Raw genomic sequence first — 24,063 nt, forward strand, 5'->3', positions numbered from 1 at the left:
AACTCACTGTAGCAGAGGATGACCTCCTGCCTCCACCTCCCATCTGCTGGGATCACAGGTGTGTGCCACCATGCCTGGCTGTTCATTTCTTAGGGGCATAATGGTAATAGCAGTGGCCACTTAAGCTGTGTGCACATTCTGGCCAGCACTTTGCATGCCATCTGAAAACCCTTGGAAATGTGTGCTGGTCCCACAGCCATTTTACAGCTGTAGAAACAGCCTAGGAGAGGACATCAAACTAGCCCAAGGCCCCTCAGCTAATCAAGAATGAAACCAAGCCTCCAGGCCCAGCCTGTGTGGCTCCACAGCCCCAGCTCCTCTGCCATGAGCTGCCCTGCCTCCTTCTCAATCTTAACATCTCACCGTGCTGCAAATGCAATTAGGACCAAGATGGATTCGTTGAAGTGATACAGCATTGCCCCAAAAAACATCAGTCTCAACACTTTTGCACAGATCAAAACTGTTGAAATCAGCACGTTCAGGAGCATCACAGCAAATGCCAATCTAATCATTACCTTGAGTGTGATGCGCTGGGAGGCTAAGCGCCACTAAAGAGCAAGGCTGAGTGTGAGAAGCTGAATTATTCTCGAGTCACCTAGACGTTTTGCTATTGTGGTAGGTTTATGTCTCTAATTTAACATAGGCAAGTGCTAAATGATTATGGAATGATGTCCTTGATCCAGCTGTGGGGCTAAGGCACAAATCATGATGTGTGACATATGCTTGTCATTCAGCGAACAGAGGCAGGGCCTCTCTGGAGTATGGAGGCTGGAGGCTGGGGCCAAGAGGCTGGTCACTTTAGCTCAAAGTCCAGTTGGTCACCAAGTAATCATAATGTTTTAGACAGTCTTCACCTGTGTAGGCCGTGGTTTCCTCATGGGAAGGTGAATATAGAATTTATCTCTGATAACCTTGAGGTAAGGAAAAGCCTGGCAAATAGGAAGCTGGCTAGTGTTTAATAATAGTGATAGCACGCCTATAAATATATTGAAGTAGGAATTTCTGCTTTTACAAAATCTTAATATGGGTATGGTGGCACATGCTGAAGTTTTCGCACTGGGGAGGCTGAGGCAGGAGGATTATAAATTCAAGGCTAGTCTGGACTACATGGTGAAACCTGCCTCAAAAAAACAAAGTCGTACTGTTTCATGGTTCCTGTTTATGAGTAAGAGCAGTGGTTACCATTGCGCTTATTTAAGAGAATTCTTCAAGTTCAGATCTCAGGGTCAGTGTTGTAACCAGAACAAAGGGCTCTGTGCCAGCCTGTGTCTTCACATTCATTCTTAGCAATACTCTGTGCTGGGAATCCCAGAGAAGATGTATGTGCCACCGGAACCAGGAAGTGTTGAGAATGCCCAATTCACCTGGAGAAGAGCTGCTGAGTGCTCAGTGCTGGTGTGGTGGACTATCCCAGGGAGAGTGGAAAATGCTTTCCAGAGAGAAAACATGGGTTGTAAGAAATAGCTCTCTTCCAATTGGCTAATTCCTTTTATGCCGAACAAGAATTGGCAGGATCTATCTCAGGATTTCTCAAAGGAAGAAGGTCAGATTTTTATGCAACTCAATTAGGTTGTTAATTTGCTGACGTTGGAATTAGAATTTGGAATACAGCAATTTCTCGTATTGATTTTTTTTTTTTCTTCAAACGTCACCTTCTAAGTACTTACCCTCAAATAGTGAGAGACCTTTTCTCATTGGGCCTGGCTACCATGTGCCCACCCAGCCTTACCCTCATGGTTAAAAGTCTATACCCCAGTCTGCTGCTTTACAGATTGATACAGCAGGCGTCCACAGTGAGCAGTTCAGGGGTCACCTGGGAAACATGGAACAATGAGTCTCTTTTCTTCTAGGCCAAAGCTTACCTGCACATTGCTTCAGAAGTGGTAAGGAGGCTGCAGTCACCTCCAGAATGATTCCCAAGTGCCCTGGAAAATGTCCTGGTGCCTCATAATCATGGACTGTCAAAATGAGCATTGTGGTAATGTGGAGTCCACACAACAGTGACAACCGTGATGACTTTCTTTCATTTCTAAAGTAGTGTCTCGTTTTCAGATTTGATTTGACAACCTATGACTCACAAATAAATTTCATGTATCTGTGCTGCCTGCTCTATTCCGGGCTTTTGAAAGCTGGTGTGTGTGTGTGTGTGTGTGTGTGTGTGTGTGTGTGTGTGTGTGTGTGTGTGTGTAGCAGTGCTGACTCTGTATTTGGGGCTTTGAAAGCTGGTGGATCAGCTGCAATGCACTCCTTTCATTGAACCATCTCTTGAGAAACTGTGACTTCATGGAGCTGCAGTCCCAGGCCTGGAGAGAACCGCTGGATCACGGCTAGTCACTCGGGGCTTTACTAAATGTGCATGTGTGTGTAAGCATAACACCTTGCCACCAGGCGGTTTGGCTCTTGCCTGTAGTCCTGTCTTAAACATGTTCTTGTGGAAAAGGACTTCTACTTCACGTGGCGTAGACTTGCCCAGACTTGATGAATCTGAATGTCCAGGATGGGGCCGGGGCACATAATGATTTTGATTATGATAATGTCTTAGTTAGTGTTACGTTGCTATGGAGAGACACCATGACCATGGCAGCTCTTATAAAGGCAAGCATTTAGTTAGGATTGCTGACGTTTCACAAGTTTAGTCCATTACCATCATGGAGGAAAGCATGATGGCATGCAGGCAGACATGGTGCTGGAAAGGCTGCTGAGAGTTCTGCATCCAGATTGGTAGGCAGCAGGTAAAGAGAGACAGTGGGCCTGGCTTGGGCTTTGAAACCCTAACGTTCACCCCCCAGTGACTCACTTCCTCCAACAGGGCCACAACTACTGCAGCAAGGTCACATTTCCTCATCCCTGTCAAGTAGTGCCACTCCCTAGTGACCAAACATTCAAATATATGAGCCTATGGAGGCCATTGCTATTCAAACATAATAAGCTTAATAATAAAAATAACTTTTATCAAGTGATTTCTATAGCCCTAAAATCTTTCATTCATACCAGTGGGCACTGTTCATTTATTCACTTTATGAATTAGAAATGGGGTATGACAAAGGTGAGTGCCTCGCTGTAGGTAGGTTCCTGTTTCTAGCAGATGATGAAGCTGTGACTGAGCCACTTTGGTAGTTTCCTGCTAGAGTCCTTCCTTGTACCACATGAAGCATTTTCTGGCTGCAAAAGAGGGGCTTAGTATTCACTGTGGTCATGTCATCCCAGCCCCCTCCTTAGGAGTAGTTTGTGGTGTTTATGTTTCCAAGTATATACTTTGAGAAGCATGTGTCTTGTCTAATTGAAGCGCAGAGCCAAGGCCGTCCCAAGATCAGTGGCTGTAAAGCCGCAAGTACTGATGAGAGTGCGGGAGTACACCCGTGGTTTATGGTCAGTTATACAGAAGTGGTCTGCATCCTCTGGCAAAACCTATGATGTCCTAAGCTGCTGCTCTTTAAGTGGTAGCTAGAGAGTTAACCAAAGGGCAAAAACATCTTCAAACAAACATCTACATGGACATAGCTAGCACCTTATATGGGAGAGCCAAAAAGTCAGGTTTTCTGCAATGAGTGGATGGTTAAATGGTTATAACACATCTATACCATGAAATGCTACTCCATAGTTGAAAATGAGAAAACTGAGAATTTCATGAGACAATCTCAAAAGACAGAGAACCATATGTTCCGATTGTAAATGCTTTTGAAATGAAAAAGACAATAAATGAACTTGCAGCCATGTAAAGAAAGGGCGGAGACAGAATGTTGACTGTGACTATAAAAGAGCAACATGAGGGATGCCAGTAAGGATGGCGGTGTTTCCCCCACGGGGGTACTGGCGGTTGAACTTAGTGCTTCACACATGCTAGGCAGGGGCTCTGCCACGGATCCACATTGCTAGCCCTCCTTTTTCACTTTCTCTTTGAGACAAGATCTCACTAAGTTTTCCAGGCTGACCTTCATCATGCTGTGTAAGCCAGGATGGCCGTGACCTTAGGTATCCGGCCTCAGCCAATGGCACAGCTGGACTACAGCCCTCATCGCTAGGTCGGGCTGGTGGGAGTCTTTTCCATTGTGCTTTGTATTGCTTTGTTGTGATTTTGTTTTCCATGTCTTACTCACCGAAAGAGCTTGAGTTATGCGCACATGGAATCTCTGTTTTGCTTCTTAAAATGGCATGCAAATCTGTATTTACCTCAAAACAAAGTAAAACTTTAATTAAAAGAAGTCTGTATCTAACATGAAATGTGTGGGCCAAGTTATCTATAGTAACTCCTGGAGAAAACTGTGGGCCTTCCCTTCAGTGTTTGGGTTCCAGGGATCAGGGTTGGCAGGGTTGGCAGGAAGCACCTTTACCCACTGAGGCTTCTCACTGGTCCCAAAAGCTTTTTAAAAGGGTTGGTGGGAGCTGTTGTGCATTAATACACAAAACCCCGAAGACAAGCACTTGAGATATTGCAGTGTTTCCTCCAAATCCTGCCATTCTGAACTTTCCTGGACAGTGTCTTGTTGTCCGTGGATTTCTGCTGAATTATTTAAGAGTGGAACTGTAGACAGTTGTTGCTGATAGGTCATTGAGTTTTAGTTTGAAATCCCCCAAATACAAATGAGTTGGAGCAACTTTATGTACACTTCCTGGCTTATTGAGCAGTCTCTTATGTAGACCCTTGCCAACGCTCTTGCCTGTTCGTGTTGGAGTTGTGTTGTTGGCTCGTTTGTCAGGTTTATGTGTTGGAGATTTCTTTTCCTGTTCTGTGACTTTCCTTTTCTTCTGACTTGTTAAACAAAAGATCCTCTACTGTTTCAACTTTACCATACTTTTTCCTCAATGTTGACTTTTGTGACATATCATAAGACCATGAAAACACTACTTTGGATGGATATGGGTGTTTGGCTTTGTTGTTCTTCTTTTCCTTATGGACATCTGGTTTTCCAGTGTCACTGGCAGTGCCTTTTCCCCGTTGCTGCCACCTTCTATAGACAGCCAGTCACCCTTTGTCCAGCCTCTATTCTAGTCCACTGGCTTGTTTGCCTTTGTGCCCTTTGTTTATCATCCGTGTGTTCTTTGGGAACATTTTAGCAATCCATGATTCTTCCTTGCCTTCCCATATAAGTGCCTTCTGAGGTCTAAGGGCAGCAACAAAACTGAAGAGAATTTCAGTTTGGCTAAGGATGGGAGGAACAATGTCACAACCATGCTTAACACAGGGAGGAAAAGTATATGAACGACAGGGTTTTAATTTTCTCAAAACCACTCAACAACTGAAGTTATGTATGGACCCAAGCTGACCTTCAGGCTCTAAGTGGGCATGTTCTGCCCATTAAAATGGCCCTCTGAGAGTTGCCACATCCTGTGATAAAAACACGTGGCTACACCATTGCAAGTTCTCCCCACTCCTTCCTTGGCCACACTTCCTAATATAATACACATGGATTCACCTCAAAGAAGTGGCTTTCTTGTATTTCTTGTAGTTTTTAGCAGAGTTTTGCTTTTGTACATAGGATTTGCTCTGTAGATAAGGCTGGCCTGGAGCTGGAAATCCTCCTGCCCCTGTATTCTGAGTGCTAGGACCTAGGAGTGATCATCGTTATCTAGTGCCTTATTTTAAATCACTCTAAAAGGCAGCCATGTACATTAAAAGTGATGTGAGTATATTGTGGTTTTATAACAAGTGAAAACAAAATATATGGTAGTCGCATGTGTGGCACAATGGTTAGTACTCGGGAAGTACTACTTTAAGACACTTACACGAGAAGCTTTGCTTGAAGGTATCTCAGGAATAATTAAAGCCAAACAGTATGAAGTTTAGAGCAACTTCTAGCTTTTAAAAAATAAGATAAGCCAGTAGTAGAGATAAAATGGACTTATTTAAAACGTACATACAAACAAATTTGATCCAAAAGCAAGCAGAAATAAAAATACAGAAGAGAAAATAGAAAATCAGTGGTGTGCTGATATGTTTTAACTCAAATGTGTCTACAACTTCAGTGCCAAAACTGCCCAAGCATACTAATGAAAAGAAATTGTCAGACTGAATAAAAAGAAACACCTAGCTCTATACTAAAAGAAAGCCATCTGGAGCAAGATGGCGGCGGCGCTGACCTTCCGCCGGCTCCTGTCTCTTCCCAGGGCTGCACGGGGTTTCGGGGTCCGAGTGTCGCCGTCCGGGGAAAAGGTCACCCACACTGGCCAGGTTTATGATGAAAAAGACTACAGGAGGATTCGGTTTGTAGATCGTCAGAAAGAGGTGAATGAGAACTTTGCCATTGATTTGATAGCAGAACAGCCCGTGAATGAGGTGGACCATCGGATCATATCCTGTGATGGCGGGGGTGGTGCCCTGGGCCACCCCAAGGTGTACATAAACTTGGACAAAGAAACAAAAACAGGGACATGTGGCTACTGTGGCCTGCAATTCAAGCAGCACCATCACTAGTGTGGGCTGTGTCCTGGCCCTCTTACGTCTGTAGAGCATCTCCACATAGGTGTTTTGGTGTGAGGTCACTGCTCTGTGGATGGCGTCCCTTGTTATGAATAAAGGATGCTGCCACCATGGAAAAAAAAAAAAAAAAAAAAAGAAAGCCATCTGTCACCCATCCCTCTAACCACTCCCAACCCTGTCTCACTTTGTTGTCTGGACCGGTCTCTAACTCATGGGCCCAAGTGTTTCTACCTTGAACCTTGTGATCAACCAAGGCTACAAGCACACAATATCATACCTGTGTTCTTACTATGATTTTCACTAAATTCTTTGAGAATTTCATACTATGTATTTTGACATATTTATCCTCTGATCTCCCTTGTTCCAGCCCCTTCTTTTTTTTTTTTTTTTCCCTAACCCATTGATTTCAGTCTGTGCTGTCCAGATCTGAATGTGGGGTTGACCTGGAAGCCAACAACTGTCCACAGCACCTCAGTTAGAGATGGAGGCTCATGAATCCTTTCTACTCTATACTGGAATATTAGCTGGCTTGAGCTAAATATAAAATACAAACAGATTAAGAGAAAAAGATGACAAGGGTATACCATGTACACATTAATCAAAAGGCAAGTGGAGTGACTGTAGTATAATCAGATACCAGATAGATCTCAAAGAATAGATTCCATGAAATCTATAATTAGATTTCAGAGCAAGGAGCGTTACCAGGGATGAGGAAAGGCACCACGTAATGATAAAGGTACTGTAGCCAAAAAGATACTATAATCCTAAATCTGCGCCCAGATAACAAGACAGGCTTCAAATACAGAAGTCATGATTTGGTAAACTAATCATAAATAAATTTTAATCCTCTGCTTGTAGCGATCAATGGAGAAGAATGAAGAATCAGTGAACACTGAAAAGCCGACCGTCTCTAACAGTCAGCAATTATGGGTCACTCTAGTCCCAAACACCAAATATGTATTACTTTCTTATGCAAACAGAACACTAATCATGGTGAACCATATGGCATGTTTAGAACAACCTCATTTAAAACAATTCTTTTCTCAATTCTAAATTGTCCGTGAGTCAAAAGGCAGAAAGAAGTAAAGTTATAAAATGTGTTGAGCTGACTAGAGATGACCCATGTTGATGAGATGCAGCATGAACTTTATGATATGATTTCTATTCAAAAGGAAGGAGGTGCATCCGTGAAGTAACCTTCGTCTTAGTGACCTAGAGACAAGTACAAGTTAAACCCAAAGCAGCAGAGGAAAGGGAAGGAAGATGAAATTGGGAAGAAAAGCTATAAGGGAAATACTGAAATCAGATGTTGGCATTTTGAAAGGATGAACAAAATCAATAAGCTGTAGTCAGATTCACTAAGAAGAGAGAGGACGAAGACATAAACCACCCAATCAGGAATGAACGAGGTGGCGCCAAGGTGCTACCGTTAATTTAAAAAAACAATAGGAGCTGTTACCAACTTTATGCCTGTAAAGTTAGCAACTTGGTGAAGTAGATAAATACCGTGAAAGAAGTTATCAAAGCTCCTTCCAAAAATAAATAACCTGAACAGTGTAAATCAGAAGTAAAACTTCAGGCCTCGATGACATCACTGAAAGTCTACCCAACAGTGAAGGAGCAAACAGGACCAGTTCTAGACGCAGGACTTCAGAAAGCAGGTAAGGAAGCAGATCCCTGCTCACTTTGGAAGCTGCCGTTGACCTGATGCTCAAGCTTGTCATAGATAGCACAAGCATTCAGCCAAATGCTCCTCAGAAATACAAGCACAAAATTCCGTAGACAGGACAGGGTTCAGCTGGCAGGGGCCCTTGCCTTGCCAGCCTGACAACCAGAAGTCAATCTTGGAACCCAAATAAAGGTGGATGGAAGGGAATGACTCCATAAAGCTGCCCTCTCACCTGCACATGCGCACTGTTGCCTGTGCATCCCTCCCCAAACACACACATCATACAGTAATAACAACAACCACAGTTATAATAAACCTTAGGAAAAAAATCTTTAGTTGATTCCGGCGTCATACTTAAAGAGAGAGGTGTATGACTGTAATGGTTAATGTCAATTTTCAGCTAGATAGAATCTAGAGTCATCTTGGAGACAGGCCTCTAGGTGCGCCTGTGCAGGAGTATCGGGACTCACTTCACTGAAGTGGGGAGACCTGCCCACTGTGGGTCACGCCATTCTCTGCCTGGGGTCCTGGACTGTATAAGAGGAGAAAGGGAGCTCTATGAACAACAGCATGCGTTCGTTGCTCTCTGCTTCCTGACTGGTGTCATGTGACCTGCATCAAGCTCCTGCACCTTGACTCTCTCATCATGATAGATTATACCCCCGAACCAGGAGCCACATAAGCCTGCACTGCTTTATCAGGATATTTCATCTCAGCAACAGGAAAAGAAACCAAGATGATAACCAGGGGCGTGTTTGCTTTCCTTTTGTTAAATAGCAATAAAAGGTTGACCAATATTTGAAAGTCAACCAGATTAAACAAACAGGATAAACTAGAATGGTCTAAGAAAAAAAATGCCATGTTTATCCCAATAGATACCAACATAGCATATGATGAAAGTTCCTCATTATTTTATATAAAAATATTCTCAGCAATGTAGAAATAGAAGACTCTAGGATTTTACTTTGAGTGTGTGTGATCTGGAGCAACAACTTACTTTCACATGTATTATTTTTTACATGATTTGGGTTAAAGTTTCCAGTCAGTACCAAAGCTTTATGGCTTGTGTTCTATAATCTCAGTAGTTGAGAAGGCGAGGTAAGCGATCTCCACAAGTTCAAGTCTAGCTTAAGCTACATAGTGCATTCCAGCCTAGTAGGCTTCAGAGTGAGACCCTGCCTCAGAATTTTTTTTTTCTTAGAGTCTAGTGACCAAAGAACTTCAGACATTTTCCTAATTTAAAAACTCACATTTAAACAACATTTATGCCCAGTCATCAGTTTCAATTTCCTGGAAGTGCCTGAAAGCTTTGTTGAACTCAAATACCTGAGACTTATAAACTGTGGGTCATGGACCCACACGTGGGTGTTATACAAGAATTGGCAATTGGCAATGAGTTCCTGAATGTACAACAATGAGAAATTAATTCAAACTCTAGCACATAATGACTCTGGAGCATGTCCGGCAGTGCTCGCCTGCTGCATGGCACTTCTCTGCAACCTTGGTTCCGAGCAGTGAGTACACTTTGCTTTGCATACGCCATCGCCCACACAGAACCACAGTATGCTGCACGAAACATTGTATGTTATAGTTACAGTGGTTTTACTATGCATACCAAGGTTTCGGTCTTAAACATTAATAATTACAGAAAACAAAGACTTAATATTTTCCTACCATTCCTCAGCACATATTAAATTAGTAATTTTTGGATTACATTGTGCTAGAATGTTTGATTTTTAAAAATTTTCTACTCGAGTTTTGCTGACAAGTTTCATGTTTAAAAAGTTGAATGGATATTAAACCAGGCGTGGTGACACATGCCTTTAATCCTAGCACTCGGAAGGCAGAGGCAGGCAGATCGTTGAGTTCAAGGCCAGCCTGGTCTACAAAGCAAGTCTAGGACAGCCAAGGCTGCACAGAGAAACCCTGTCTCAAAAAAACAAACAAACAAACAAACAAAACCAACAACAGCAACAACAAAAAGTTGAATGAATTTTGTCTTGAGATTAAGACAGAATTTCTAGTGGTTTCTGAGATAGATCTAAACATACACAAGCTGTTTTGTACTGCACACTTGTGTTCGGTGTCCTTCTTGGCACTAACAATTCTAAGTCAGATATTAATCCACTCTGGGAAATGTTGAAGATGGTTGTGGTGGTTTGAACAAGAGCCCCCTTACACTCACATATTTGAATGCTCGTTTCTCACTTGAGCTCTCAGCTCCCACTCCAGCACCGCGCCTGCCTGCTGCTATGCTCCCCACCATGACGATCATGAATAACCCTGCAATTAAGTGCTTTCTTTATAAGTTGCTTTGGTCATAGTGTCTCTTCACACCAGTTGAGCAGTAACTGAGACAGCGCCTTATGTCCTGGAGTACCAGATATTCAGCCATAATTCCTATAAAAATAGACAAACCCGCTCACCTCATTCACATGTAAATTCACTTTAAAAATCTTTGTTACATGGTAAAACTATATGTATAGCAAAGAACTGTTTAAATAAACTTATTTATTGTGTTACCGGTAAATGTCTGATTTGTATACCTGTTGGTTTTGTTTTTATTTTTAATCTGTATACCCCAAGTCACATAAAATTATATTGGGTGGAAGGGACCACACATGGAAATAGCTGAGCAAGCTAGTCCGTGTGTTCATGATGTGTCACATTTCTAGCTCTGTGACATTAGTCGAGGTTATAACTTGATTAGAATCACCATGGACGCAAATCTTTGGGCATTTCTATTAGGGGTTATCGAGAGTAGGCTAACTGAGGTGGGAAAACCCACCCAAAAATATGGACAGTACCATTCCATGGCCTGGAGTCCCCAGATGACTAAAAGGACAGCGTGAGCTGGGCATAGCAGTCCTCTGTCTCTGCTTCCTGAGTGAGAGTCAAGAATCTGCCCGGGGCACCTGCCGCCATTACTTCCTCACTGGGACCCTTGAGCTGTGTGTCAAAAATAAATCCTTCTTTGTGTTGTTTTGCCAAGTATTTTGTCCCAGGAACAAGAAAAATAACTGGTATCAACTCATTCATTGAAAAGGACTATTTCCTCCCCGAAGATCAAGCTAGTAACACCTGATAAATTGGTTAATAAAAAATGGATTTTGTTTTGCTTGGCTTGTTTGTTTGCTTGCTACTGGATCTTGGCTGTGTCACCCACACTGGCCTCAAACTTCTGATCATTTTGTGTCACCCTCCCAAGTACTGGGATTATAGCCATCGGCCACCACACCCAATTGAAAAAAAAAAAAAAAAAGGATTTTAATACAAAATAGTATTATTTATTTGAAAGACAAAAAGAAGTTTTTACTGATGCTTATCGTTTTTAACCGTTCATATATATTGAAAGTTTAGCAGTTGATCTTTGTTTTACCTTACCAATACCTGTTGCCTTTGGTAATTTGTGTCTTGAACACCAGTTGGACATTTAGAGTAACATCAGTTTCTTTTATCAATTAAATACACACAGCTAAAATGATTTGCATTTCATTTTAATTGATGAATAAGATGAAAGTAAGTACCTTCAAGTGTATCTGTTCCAGCCATGAAGCCACTTTGGAGACCATGGGTGTTGCAGCTGCTGAGCTGTTGTTTCAACATTATCTCCCACACTGTGCCTAATGGGCTTTAATTAGGGCTCACACAGTCGTTTCTTATCATCTCTTCAGATGGAGAACTCTACAGATGCAGTGTAAAGCTCTATGGAAACATATTATTACGCTGTCTCTCTGATGAAGGTGGTGTTGAACTATGCTGTAAGACTCACTTGCAAACAAATTCCATTACACATTGGCTTCCTCTTGTAGCTTCTTAATCACTGCTGCTCACGTAGGTTAAATACAACAGAGAGTCCACATACCCAGACTCAGGATTCTGTAACTGCAGCCAGAGAATGGCGATAGTGACTAGTCTAAGGCGCATTTAATTTTTTTAAAAGAATCATTGGAAATATTTCTTCAGCTCTATACTTCATCCCAGGAAACACATCCTTTAAATGAGGAAATCAAGCATCAGAAGTGAATGAGCCAAAGTTTGCCTTCTAGGATCTTCATTGTTTAAAGGAAGTGGATTGAAGAAAGAAGACCTAGAATTAGGCTTGAAGGATGGGTGGCTTGAGTATGCAGAAGTGATAGTGCAAAGAAATGCAGGCTGTTGGAATGTGCTGGAAATCACAGGCAGAGGGGAGCTTTAGAGAAACCAGTCCACTGAGAGACAGTTTCTTATCTGCAGTTAATGGCACGTCACATGGTGAAGCAGGAGCAGCTAGAGTATAGGGCATCAAGTTAAGCTTGACCTTGACACAAAGATAGCCCTAAGATTTAACACACACACACACACACACACACACACACACACACACACACATATAAGTAGTCATGGTTGTGCATACCATAAACCCAGTGCTTGGGGGACTGAGACAGGAGGGGTGAAACTTGAAGTCTAGTCTGGACTACATAGTAAGATATTATTTCAACATTTTAAAACAGATTTATTTATCTATTCATTTGAGTGTGTGTATGTGTGTGTGCACGTGTGCTCTTGTGTGAGGGCTGCACATGCTTGTGTTTACCTCTAATTCACCACCTATTCTATTTGAGGTAAGTCCTTTCTCTGACTCTGCTCCCCTTGGAGTTTCATTTACAGTGTGTGTGTGTGTGTGTGTGTGTGTGTGTGTGTGTGTGTGTTGCTCATCTGATTACATGGTGAGCTGCCCATCTTATAGCTGGGGTATGGTGCCCAGCTTATTGCATGGGTGCTAGGATCAGAGCTTTGGTTCTGGTGGTCACACAGCAAGTGCTCTTAACTTATGAGCCATCTCTCTAGATCCTCAAAAAAGGTTTACATTTATAATGCATGCCTTTGAGATTAAATTTAAAGGCTTTTTCATTAAATATACTTCTCCATTTTAAAAAATGCCTAATATATTGATTTTATATTTTATGTGAAGGACAAAGGTCTAAGAATCCAGAAATCTAGCCTTACTGGAATATATTATAATTAGGCATTTTGGTTTGATGTAGGGTTAGAAGATTGAAAAAATAGAAAACCTAGGAATAGTTTATGCACTTTGAACACTTGAGCTATGACAAAATGGTATTGCTGAGGCATGTAGAAAGAAAATGAGCCCTGTCTCACGCTATGTAAAATCAATGTTTAAGGCAAAGATTTAAAGCCCAGAAAATATAGGAGAACTTTATGACTGTGGGAAAGAGGGATCCCTTAAATGGGTTACAAAAGACACTGACCATTAAAGAAGAGATTCCATCACAGTGAAGATGCCTTTTCAATAGAAGAAAACATAAAGTGAGCACACTGGACACAGAATAATTCAAGAACTCTTGTAAGGTAATAGAGGAAAAGATGTATTTCAACTGAAAACTAATTAATTGCAGTGAATAGTTTCATAAAAAACTTGGACAGCTAGTAAGCATAAGAAAAACTCGGTTCCAGGAGAAATCATGCAAACAAAAACCACGGAGATGCCCTTTCACACCCACTAGATGCTAAAAATTCACAAGTCTGAGCAAGGGAAGGGAAAGATGTGACTTGTCAGGGGTGCAGAAAGAACACTGTGGAAATGCTACAGTCAGGCCTGTAACCACTCTGTTCCTGGGACACCTGCAGATGCTTACCCATGTCACTCGAAGACACCTGTAATGTTTATGGCAGCACTGCTGAAAGTTGCGACGTCCTGCGCACAGCCCAGCTTTCTGCTGCTCTTGTTTGAACATGTATGCTGTTCTCTATTAGGCTGTAGTTTCGGTGCCTCCAAGGGTCCATTGTGATAGTAGTCTGGTCCACAGGGGGGCACTGTTGGGGGAGGTCCATGGTCACTGGGGATGGTGACTGGGGATGGAGGTGCCTTCATGCTATGCTTCTTGTGGCCCTTCTTGGTAGCTCTCCAGCACTAGGCACCTGCTTCACTTACTCCTGCCACTGCTGTCTCATAGAATGTTATGCTGCTAAGAGCTAAGCCTATGGAGGCGCCATGCCCTTGAGCTTCCAAAACTGAGCTAAGTAAGCATGTTTCTTTGTAAGTTGTCTGTTTCATGTATTTCACTATAGTGACCAAAACCTGATGAATGGATGCTTCAGAATTCATATGTTGACATCTTAATTCCCAGAGGGACAGTATTGAGAGGTAGGGCTTCTGGCAGTTGGTTAAGTCACAAGGACTCCAGGGGGTATAGTGCCTTGTGGAGAGATCCCACCATTTGAGGTTACAGTGCAGTCTACAATACAGTGGTGGGCCCTCGCCAGACAGCTTTATCTTGGACTTCTCAGCCTCTAATTTCTAATCTCTGCATCTTAAACAGACTAAGACATCTTGTGACAGGAGAGTGGGTAGACCCACTGTAAAGGTCACACATAGCACTTTACACCAGTGGAATTTTAAATTTGTATTTTATGTGTCTGAGAGTTTTGTCTACATATATGTCTGTGTACCACATGTATGCCTGGTGCCTTCAGAGGATAGAAAAGGACATCCAAGTCCCTGTACTGGAGTTACAAACAGTTGTGAGCCACATGAATATTGGGAATTGAACCCCGGGCCCTCTGCAAGAGCAGCCAGTGCTTCATCACTGAATCACCTCTTCAGCCCCAACCAGTGGTACTTTTAAAGAAGGAATGAGCCGGGCATGGTGACTCACGCCTGTGATCCCAGCACTCCAGAGGCAGAGGCAGGCGGATCTCTATGAGTTCAAGGCCAGCCTGGTCTACAAAGCAAATCCAGGACAGCCAAGAGCCAAGAGCTGTCTCGAAAAACAAAAAAACAACAAACGAAAAGCAAAAATAAAGAGTGACTCTCAGGAACAAAAAGAAAACTGTTTACTTACTGTTACACTATTTGCAATATATCATTTTATAAAATTTAAATCCAAATCATTTCTGTGTGAAAGGAAATTTATAACGTAAAGGAATGATAAATAATAAAACAATGCAAGAGTGCATCAGAAGCAGGCCAGACCAGGAAATCAGATACCAGTTATTTGGGGATGTGAAACAGAAGCATTAGGATTACCTGGCCTCCAGACACCCATGAACATATGTGTTTACACAACCTGTGTACACACACACACACACACACACACACACACACACACACACACACACACACGAGAATGAGGCAGCACAAATGGTCTGGACTGGAATAATGAAGCAAATGGGGAATGCTGCAGTTTTCACTAAAACATGCACATTATTGTTCACCTTTGTAAGATTACCAAGAAATTGGCACTCATAAGTTCTTGACTCTGACCTGCCTTATAGAAGTTGTATTTTTTTAAAGAAAGTTTAGAAAAAGAACTATATATAGGGAATGAGATGCTAGTGATGGCACAAGAGGGTGGCAATCAATGACAAGACCAGCAGAATCCATCACAAGGCTGCAACTGTGAGAGGGCAAGGACCCGGAAGAGGTGGGAGGTTGTGGAACTACACGATGTGGTGCAGCTTTGCCTGGGGAGGCGTGAGCAAATGTCTTCTCATGCCAGACAGGAACCAATGGCAGGGCAGACTAACCATTCCACCAAAGTTTGGGGCATCAGTGAATTTATTAGAGTTATAGGAGTTTTGGTGAGGGGTTAGTTACAGGAGTATAAATGAATCAAAGGTAGATGTGTCACTGAAAGCATAGGTGACATCCTATGGGACAGTGGTTCTCAACCTCTGGGTCAATTGACCCTTTGCCAGGGGTTGCCTAAGACTGTCAGAAAACATTTTTATATTACAATTCGTAACAACAGCAAAATTACAGTGATGAAGTAACAATGAAAATTTTATGATTGAGGGTCACCACAACATGAGAAATTATATTAAAGAATTGCAGCCTGGGGAAGGTTGAGAACCATTTCCATGACAGCTGCATACCTGAAACCCCGTGCACAACTTGGAGGCAGCTGGAGTCTCCTTGCTAATAGTTGTTTGCTTGTCTGCATAACTCTGGGGACGGGTATTTCTGAGTGTTTAAGTCTCAGGAGCTTTCTGAAACTTGTTGAGTTTTGTTTACTTCCTGATCTTGGAGCCTTCAGGGGCCTCTCTCCAGGATGGACAATGTTACACAGTATTCCAGCTTTTCCTCAAACTCTTGCATCCTTTCTGTCTCTTCTTCCACAAGTGCTCCCTGAGCCTTGAAGAGTATGGTATAGATGTCAGGTTATTTTCCTCAATCTATGGCTGAGTATCTGACTTCTGTACCACACTAACAGTCTCAGGAGACTGACCAGTTATGAGTCTTTGCAGAACACTTATGATGCCTGATTGATACTGACAGCAACAATGATTTATACGTATAAGCACAAATGTTTAGAAAACAGATTGATAAGCCTATCACAGCAATTCAAGTAAATATTACCAGTTGCTTTTCCAGTGGGTTCTATGACCTCCCCAGTCACGAGCTTTTTCTGTCTCTTAAAATACAGTATGCAAGCTCCTTCCTGTATAGCAGGCCTTACATCCCATTGTGAAACAGTTATCTGTACCCATAACAGCCATGCCACTATTGCACCTGTGGGTACATCTTGCCTTACATGTAGCACACAGAGTCTATAACTAAGTAGGACTATTGAAAACACTCCCCTCACAGCTCTTATGGTGCCTTCTGGTACTGTGAAAGCCAGCCACCAGGAAGGAGTTTCTCATTCAATCCTGTCTTGCTTTCTCCATGTCCTATAGCCAAAACATGTAAGGTTGTGGTGGTATAAATAGAAATGGCCCCATAGGCTCATATATTTGAATGCTTGGTCATTAGGAAGCAGTGCTATTTGACAGGGATTAGGAGGTGTGGCCTTGTTAGAGAAAGTGTGTCACTGGGGGTGGGCTTTCAAATGCTTAAGTTAGGCCCAGTGTCTCTCTTCCTGCTGCCTGCTGATCTGGGTATAGAACTCTCAGCTACCTCTTCAGCATCCTGGCTGCCTATGTGCTGCAGGCATGCGTTATCATCATGCTTTTTTCCATGACGATAATGGACTAAACCTCTGAAACTGTAAGCCAGCCCCAAACAAATGTTTTTCTTTATAAGAGTTGCTGTGGTCGTGGTGTCTCTTCACAGCAGTATAACTCTGACTAAGATGTCATCAGTAATAATAACCCCCTTGGTTTTTAGGGCCTCAGGAACTACCCTGGCCAATAACTCCTAAGGGCACATTTGTTCCCTACCTGAAATGAGTGGACATTTGTCTCCCCAGGAAAAGTCACACAACACAACTGGCACCCAAACAGGGACCAGGAGAACCAAAGGATAGCTCGGGGAGGACTGGATGCACGGCCCCTACACACTGGCCTAATTACTGTTGTCAAATCCAACAGTCTAAAAGGTCCTATAGCAGTATGTTTCAGACAGACCTGTTAAATGCAATTTATTTGACTATTAATGACCTTTAGATTCAAGGTGTGATTATGACTTCTCATATAAAAATGGCCATCAGATCTTGTGGAATTTCCTTTTATGTTAGTGTCACAGGGGATGAATCCTTGATTTGTTCTATAAGATACTCTTTGTCCTTTCATCATAATGAGGACTTAATTGATCCACTTTTGGTGAGAGTTTAAAGACATTTGCCTCTTTGTGTGTGTTAAGCAGCCATGCCCCTCATCTAATTAGGCTTTCGCTCCAAGTGAAAGGAGTTTTAAGCCAAAGGTGGGTATTAGGTTTATTCTCTTGACACTTACAATTAAATTTAATGAAGCATCTATTTTAGTCCATTTGGACTAATATAGCAAAGTATACCAGACTGAGTAATTTGTAAATAATTGCAGGTTACTTCTCAGGTGGCAGGAGCAGAGAAGTCTAGTGTCAGGTCACCAGCAGATTCTGTGTCTGGTAATTAAGATTGCCTTTTCATTCCCCTCTCATCCCCTCTCATTCCCCTTTCTCATTCTAAAAGTTCCCTTTCTGTTTTCAAGTCTTTTAAACAGTGTGTGTAAATTCTTTTTCATAAATATTTACAATTAAAAATTCCCCTCCAGTCATTCTCCTCATTTCTACCTTAATAGTCCCCCTTTCTAAGAACCCCCATCCCTGGACACCATATGGTTATTAGTCTCATGAACTCAGAGTAGCTACTTGCATGAGATGAAACCAACCAAAGTTCTGACAAAATAGGAAAGATAGTGTCCAGGCTCTGGCCCTAACAAGTTTTGGCAATGACTATCTGTTGGAAGACAGGAAACCACTCTTCTTTGAGGATGTATTAGGTTTCCCATGCTCCAGTGGATAGTCCCATGTCCTTGTACATATGGACAGTGCTAATTGGACTTAGTGGGTTATCAAAAATATTTTAATTGGATTTTTTTTTTTTTTTTGAGACAGGGTCTCATGACCTTGTCTCACCTCAAACTTGCTGTGTAGCTGAGGATGACCTTGAACTGAGTCTCTTGTCTTCATCTCCCATGCTCTGGGATGACAGACTTTCTCCATCATTCTTGGGGTTTATGTGGTGGAAGGCATCGTCAGGGCTTTGTGCACAGTAGGCAAGCGTATACCACAGACTTACATCCCCAGCCCCTCGTTTTTGTTTTGTTGTTGTTTGGTTGGTTTTTTTTTTGTTTTGTTTTGTTTTGTTTTAAAATCTAGAGTCTGGATATAAAAGAAAACATGGTATTTGTTTTTCTGAATCTGGCTTTTTATTTTAATGTGATGATTTCTGGTCCCATTTTTTTGAAAGGGGACATGATTTTGCTCTTTATGGATAGACAATGCTCAATTGTGTATATACTGCACTCTAGCCATTCATCTGTTGGTGGGCACATAGGCCCATTCTGTAACTTGGCTATTATGAATCATGCCAGGCTTCTGTTTTTAGAAGTCTCTGTCTGCCTCTCCCCAGCCCCTGTGTGTGTGTGTGTGTGTGTGTGTGTGTGTCTGCATGAGTTTATGTGCACCGTTTATATGCAGTTGCTAGGGACACATTCCAGGCACAGCACACCATAAACATTGCCTCTTCCCAGCAGCTATTCACTATGATGTGGATTTTTGCACATTACAGGAGTGTTCGTCTTTCCTAATCTATCCCCTCAAACACACATGCCTTTCTACTAATTGTTAGTAGAGTGCCCTCTCACACCTCTCACTCTCATTTCTTCTACACTTCTGCCATCATTGCTGACTGTTCAGTTCCTTGTTTTGCCAAAATGAAGCCTGGAGTTTGCTGCATTGATTTGTGTGTGACCCCTGCCCTCTTCTCAGGACCCTCAGCTGGAGTTGCCACTTGGGAGAAGTCAGGTGCTTGTTGGGGCGCCTGACTCTTCGCTCATCTGTTGTCCATTACCTCATTTATGGGACTCTGAAATCCAACTGAAGGTTCCTCTCTCATCCCACTGGGGTTTTCTTGAATTCGTGTTGTTTCCTGTAGCTCGGATTGTCTCGCTTTTCCAGCAGAAAGACTGGGGAAGGATCTAAATGCTTCCTGCAATTGCATAAAGTTTATTTTGGGAACTAGAATCTGAGGTCTACCCCCTCCTCCTCCCCCGTGTAGTCACTGTTTCCTTGCAAAAGAACCTGTAGAACTTAGAGGGGTGCACACTCCTTTGCACTGACCAGTGTTTCTCATATTGACATGAAGTGTGCCATGACCTTGTGCTTTAAATTCCTGTCTTTGTGCTATTTGGAGGAGTATGGAGCATCCTGTGCTATTTTATAAGCATTACCCATGACATCACCATTAAGGAAAACCATCCAAACCCATCATTAGTTTGTTTGTGTTTGTGAAGAAAGATGCTTCTCTGTCTTGCATTAGCGATTTCTTTCTACTGACCCAGGAATGCTGCTGTCCTTCCTCGGGAATGATCTTATATAAGCAGCCCTTCTTCATCTGCCTCAGGCTTCTGAATAGTTGTTTTCATTATGTTATCAAAAATGAAAAATCACAATAACTCCTCCCCTCTGGTATGGAACAGTATAGGAGGAATGCTAAGTCGGAAAGGGATGCCACCTCGGTACTGAGGCTAGGATGTGCATCACCTTATTTCAGAATGATGGCCTTATTGCTGGCCCTTTTAGGGTGTTTTTGCATCTCAGGCTTCTAGACACAGTGTGGCTGTGGCTTACTTACATATTTCTAAGAGCATATTTTCAAACAGCTCTGTTAAGAAAAATCCTTGTTTTAAACTAATTTTCTTTGACAAATCCTAGCACCCCTAACTGGCTATTATTTAAATAATAATAGAGTTATTGGTTGCCACTTAAGCAAGAGCACTAAAATTGGCTGAGGAAAAAGGGGACATTGATTTCTTGATAATAGAAGAGACCAAATTATGAGTATAATTTCCTTTTTGTGTGGCTAAGTTTTCTGTATTTTACCATACTTAACAATATGGACTTTTAAATTGTTATTTTTGGAAAATTGTATGCATGTGTAGAATGTATCTTGCTCATATCTACCCCTCCCTTTCCTTCCAATATCTCAGGGCTTCCTCCACAACACACCTCCCTCCCTACTTCATGTTCTGTTTTTTTTTGTTTTGTTTTGTTTTGTTTTTTGTTTTTCCTTTTTAACCCACTGAGTCCAATTACTGTCACACATATTGATGTGGGGTCATCCACAGGGACATGGCCAACCTACCAGTAGCTATGCCCCTGCACAAAGTGACTCTCCTTCCCCCATTAGCTGTCATCAGTTGGGGAGGAGGGAGCTTGGAAGCCCCTCCCCACTTCAGGTTGGGATTTTTACTTGATTTAATATCACACAGGCCTTGTGCAGATGGCCACAGCTGCAGCCATGTCATTTCCAGAGGACAGTTTTCCCCAGCACTCTGTCCCTCATCCTCCAGCCCTTCTGTGATGCTCCCTGGGAATTTGTGGAAGCTGGTTGATATAGATATTCCATTCCCAGCTAAGCACTCACAATTGCTTATTTCCAGTGCTTCCAACAGTAATGTGTCTCTGTATTAACCACTATCCACTCTAAAAAGCTTCTCTGACCAAGGTTTGGAGCAGTACAAAAACACACGTTTTTAGAAGGAATTTTGAAAGCATGACCATCTGGCAAAACAATATCAATACACTCTCACCTTGAGGCTATAACTTCCCTCGCTATGGACCATGTTTATAGTAGCAGACATGAATTCCATCCTGTGGAGCAGGGCTCAAATCCAACCAAGAACATGGTTGGTTATACCATACTCTATCTCGCCACTATTGTGCCAGTGAGCACATCTTGCCTAAAAGGTTAGTATTGCACAACAGGGGCCAGTGTTAGGCAATACCATGGATGTTTTTTCTCTTGCCGCAGCCTGCATAGCTCTTTCCAGGACTATGAAAGATAACCATTAGAGAGAGTTTTGTAGTCAAATCGAGATTGGTTTTTTTTTTTTTTCCATGTCCTGCAATCCAGCAATGAGGTTTTGTCATCTAGTTTTGGTGGACACCCAAGAGCAATGGAAGTAACCTGTTCTGTTTGGATTGCTTTGGAGGCCTCCCTGGCCAATAAGTCATAAGGAGGTAATTCCCTACATGAATTTTTCCCCTTATATTTCCTTTATTTACTGTTAAATATAAGTTACCTATTATTTTCAGATGGAAGAAACAAGCTTAGAAAGGTCCATCAATTCACATTGGTTCAACTATCAAAGAAAATGACATTCAGGAATTATGATGAGACTATATTCTTTGGAATAGTCAATAAGAAGAAATGGATATCAATTTATGGATTGTTTTGTTTTGTTTTCTCTTTGATGTCTAGCATCAAACCAAAAGTCTTGTGCAAGTACTGTACCACTGAGCTGCCTTCAGCCTCTTGTGGCTCAGATACCATGCACATTGCCCCATGCTACTTAGCAGTTATCCCTTGGTTTACTTCTTGGAGTATTAACTATGAACTTGAAGAGAAAGTTTAACTCCAACAAACTTACTAAATAAACTGTAAAACCTTCGTGCCGTTCTTTTGAATTAAATACTAATCAAGAATATAGCATTTACTTATTGTTCTTCCTCACTGAAAGATTTACTGTGCAGCTTACAGTAACATTTTCTTTTTCCAGCTTTACCTCTCAAGTGTAACTGGTTTTTATAATGGTGTTGTGAAAGTTTTCAATCAAGATTGGCATCCGGGAGAAATGAGGAGTTTGTCTCTCGGTTCTACCCTCATAGATGCTCGTGGAGAGGAAGTGTGGGATGCTTAAAATGATTAGATTTTCTGGGCCATCTGGTCATCAGGAAAAGGCTGTGTTTTCAATTTCACAGTGAATAAGAAATATATTAAGGAAATAGAGTATTTAGTTTAAGGAAGAATACTTTATTTGTGCTGCTAAATTCTTCAGCTTGCTTCATTGTGAAGAGAAGGGTTAGCCAGGGAAGACAGACCGTAGCAGGAACGACATAGTGATGGTGTCTATGCTCCGAGAAAACATAGTGGCCACGGTCTGGGAAGATGAACAAACATGCAAAGGGTAGCCACTCGCAGAGGAATTGTTCTTAATGCTCCTTTCTTGCCCCAAGACAATTTTTATGGAAGGAAAGAATGAATCACAGGGATGAATTTTTTCTCGTACCACAAAGGAAATCAGACCACCACCTGGTTCCTTAAGGGTGCTGCCAGAGCCTCTGATGTGTGTGTCAGTTGGAAAGGGGTGAATCAGGTGTGTTTGATTAACATCTGTGCACTCGCTATTTATTGTACTACCTCATGCTTCAAGCATTAAAATCAGACTCATGTTTTATTTACTACTCTGTAAATAAAACACCAACTTCAGGAGAGGCTTAGAAAATCAATACAGAAAGCACACATCTGTCCTAAACATTGAAGCTGGAAATCTGGTAGAGATGATGGTAGACACGATTATGAAGGGAAAAAAAAAAAAAGAGCTTGGACGTGACCCCATCCGCCACCTGCTCTTTCACATCGTCATCTTTGCAAGTCCGCTATGTGCTTCCCTTGTGCCACCTAACAGACACTCAGAGAGCTCACTTCCTGGGATGTGCCTGGGATGCACCCACCCACAACGTTTTAGTAGATTTGTAGGTCTGCAGCTGCACAGAAGATGAACTTCACTTCCTTCAGAGTTCACTTAGTCAGCAAGCACAGAAACATTGGTTCTTGATTATTGCCCAGATAGTCCTTGGAATACTGGGGGTGCTTGTAATTTGGGAATCCTCCTGGGCTTCATTTGAAGCCGCCATATGGAAAGCAAGGGGTGAGGCCGGAGCAGAAGGCCAGCAAGAATGCAAAGTCTTGACAGCCAAGAGTGTAGTCAGCTTCCGGTTGAGTGCAGCTAAAGTCAGGCTGGCCTGGAGCTGCGCCGAGCTGAGCTGGGAGGCCCAAGTCAGGGAAGAAGGGCCCTCCTCCAGTGTGAACACGTTAAGCGTTAAGCCTTAGTCACAGGTGCTAGTGCAGAGTTTTAACAGGTACTGTCCCTGCCTGAGATGTGGCTCCCAGGTCCTTTCCGAGCCCGTCGTTCGAAGTGAGGTGCACCTTCTCTGAGCTGGTCCAGCTGCAGGAGGAGCGCGTCCAGCACGAGCCTCCAAGGCTTTTCTCATGTCCTCCCCACTGCTCAGTTCCTGTGTGCTCTGCGCCTCAAACCGGAGCTTAAGGGCTCCTGGCCTTCCTGCTCCCAGCAGCCGTTTCCTGTGGGGCTTCTGGTACCTTGCTGTTCCTTCCGCACTCTCGTGACTTGCTTTTGTATTAGCTGGCTTCTTTGGAGAAGCAGGCTATGTAGAAAGAGGTAGACGCTTATTTTAAGGACTTGACTTCTCAGGTATAGAGACTGGTAAATCCAGATTTTGCAGGTGGGCTGGTAGGCTAGAGACCGAAAAAGGACTCCAGGTTACCGCTCTGGGGTACAGCTGCCTGTGGGCAGAATTCCTTCATGTTTGGGGGAAACCAGTCTTCTTTTGCTAGGTTTTCTAAGAACAGAGTGAGTGACATTATGAGTGACAAATTACTCAGAGTCCACAATCTCCACTCATCTGCCACCCAGTCACAAATATATCCCACATTGTGTTTGACCAAGTATTTGGTCCTTGTAGCGCACA

At 42.5% G+C, this 24,063-nt stretch overlaps 2 protein-coding genes across 2 annotated transcripts in view; both read left to right on the forward strand.

The window, feature by feature from the left end:
- Nubpl (NUBP iron-sulfur cluster assembly factor, mitochondrial) overlaps nt 1–2,029 on the forward strand; it is a 162,626-nt gene extending 160,597 nt beyond the window's left edge. Inside the window, exon 11 of the mRNA XM_051145960.1 lies at nt 1,851–2,029. Within this exon, the coding sequence (XP_051001917.1) occupies nt 1,851–1,913 (63 nt within the window). The 3' untranslated portion in view covers nt 1,914–2,029. The remainder of the gene's footprint in view (nt 1–1,850) is intronic.
- A 4,032-nt stretch (nt 2,030–6,061) lies between these two features.
- LOC127189245 (NADH dehydrogenase [ubiquinone] iron-sulfur protein 6, mitochondrial) lies at nt 6,062–6,532 on the forward strand. The gene has a single exon (XM_051145937.1). The coding sequence runs from the start codon at nt 6,062–6,064 to the stop codon at nt 6,410–6,412; it is 351 nt and encodes a 116-aa protein (XP_051001894.1). The 3' UTR covers nt 6,413–6,532.
- Nucleotides 6,533–24,063: the final 17,531 nt, after the last annotated feature.

This window comes from Acomys russatus, chromosome 1, assembly GCF_903995435.1.
Source record: "Acomys russatus chromosome 1, mAcoRus1.1, whole genome shotgun sequence".
NCBI lineage: Eukaryota > Metazoa > Chordata > Mammalia > Rodentia > Muridae > Acomys > Acomys russatus.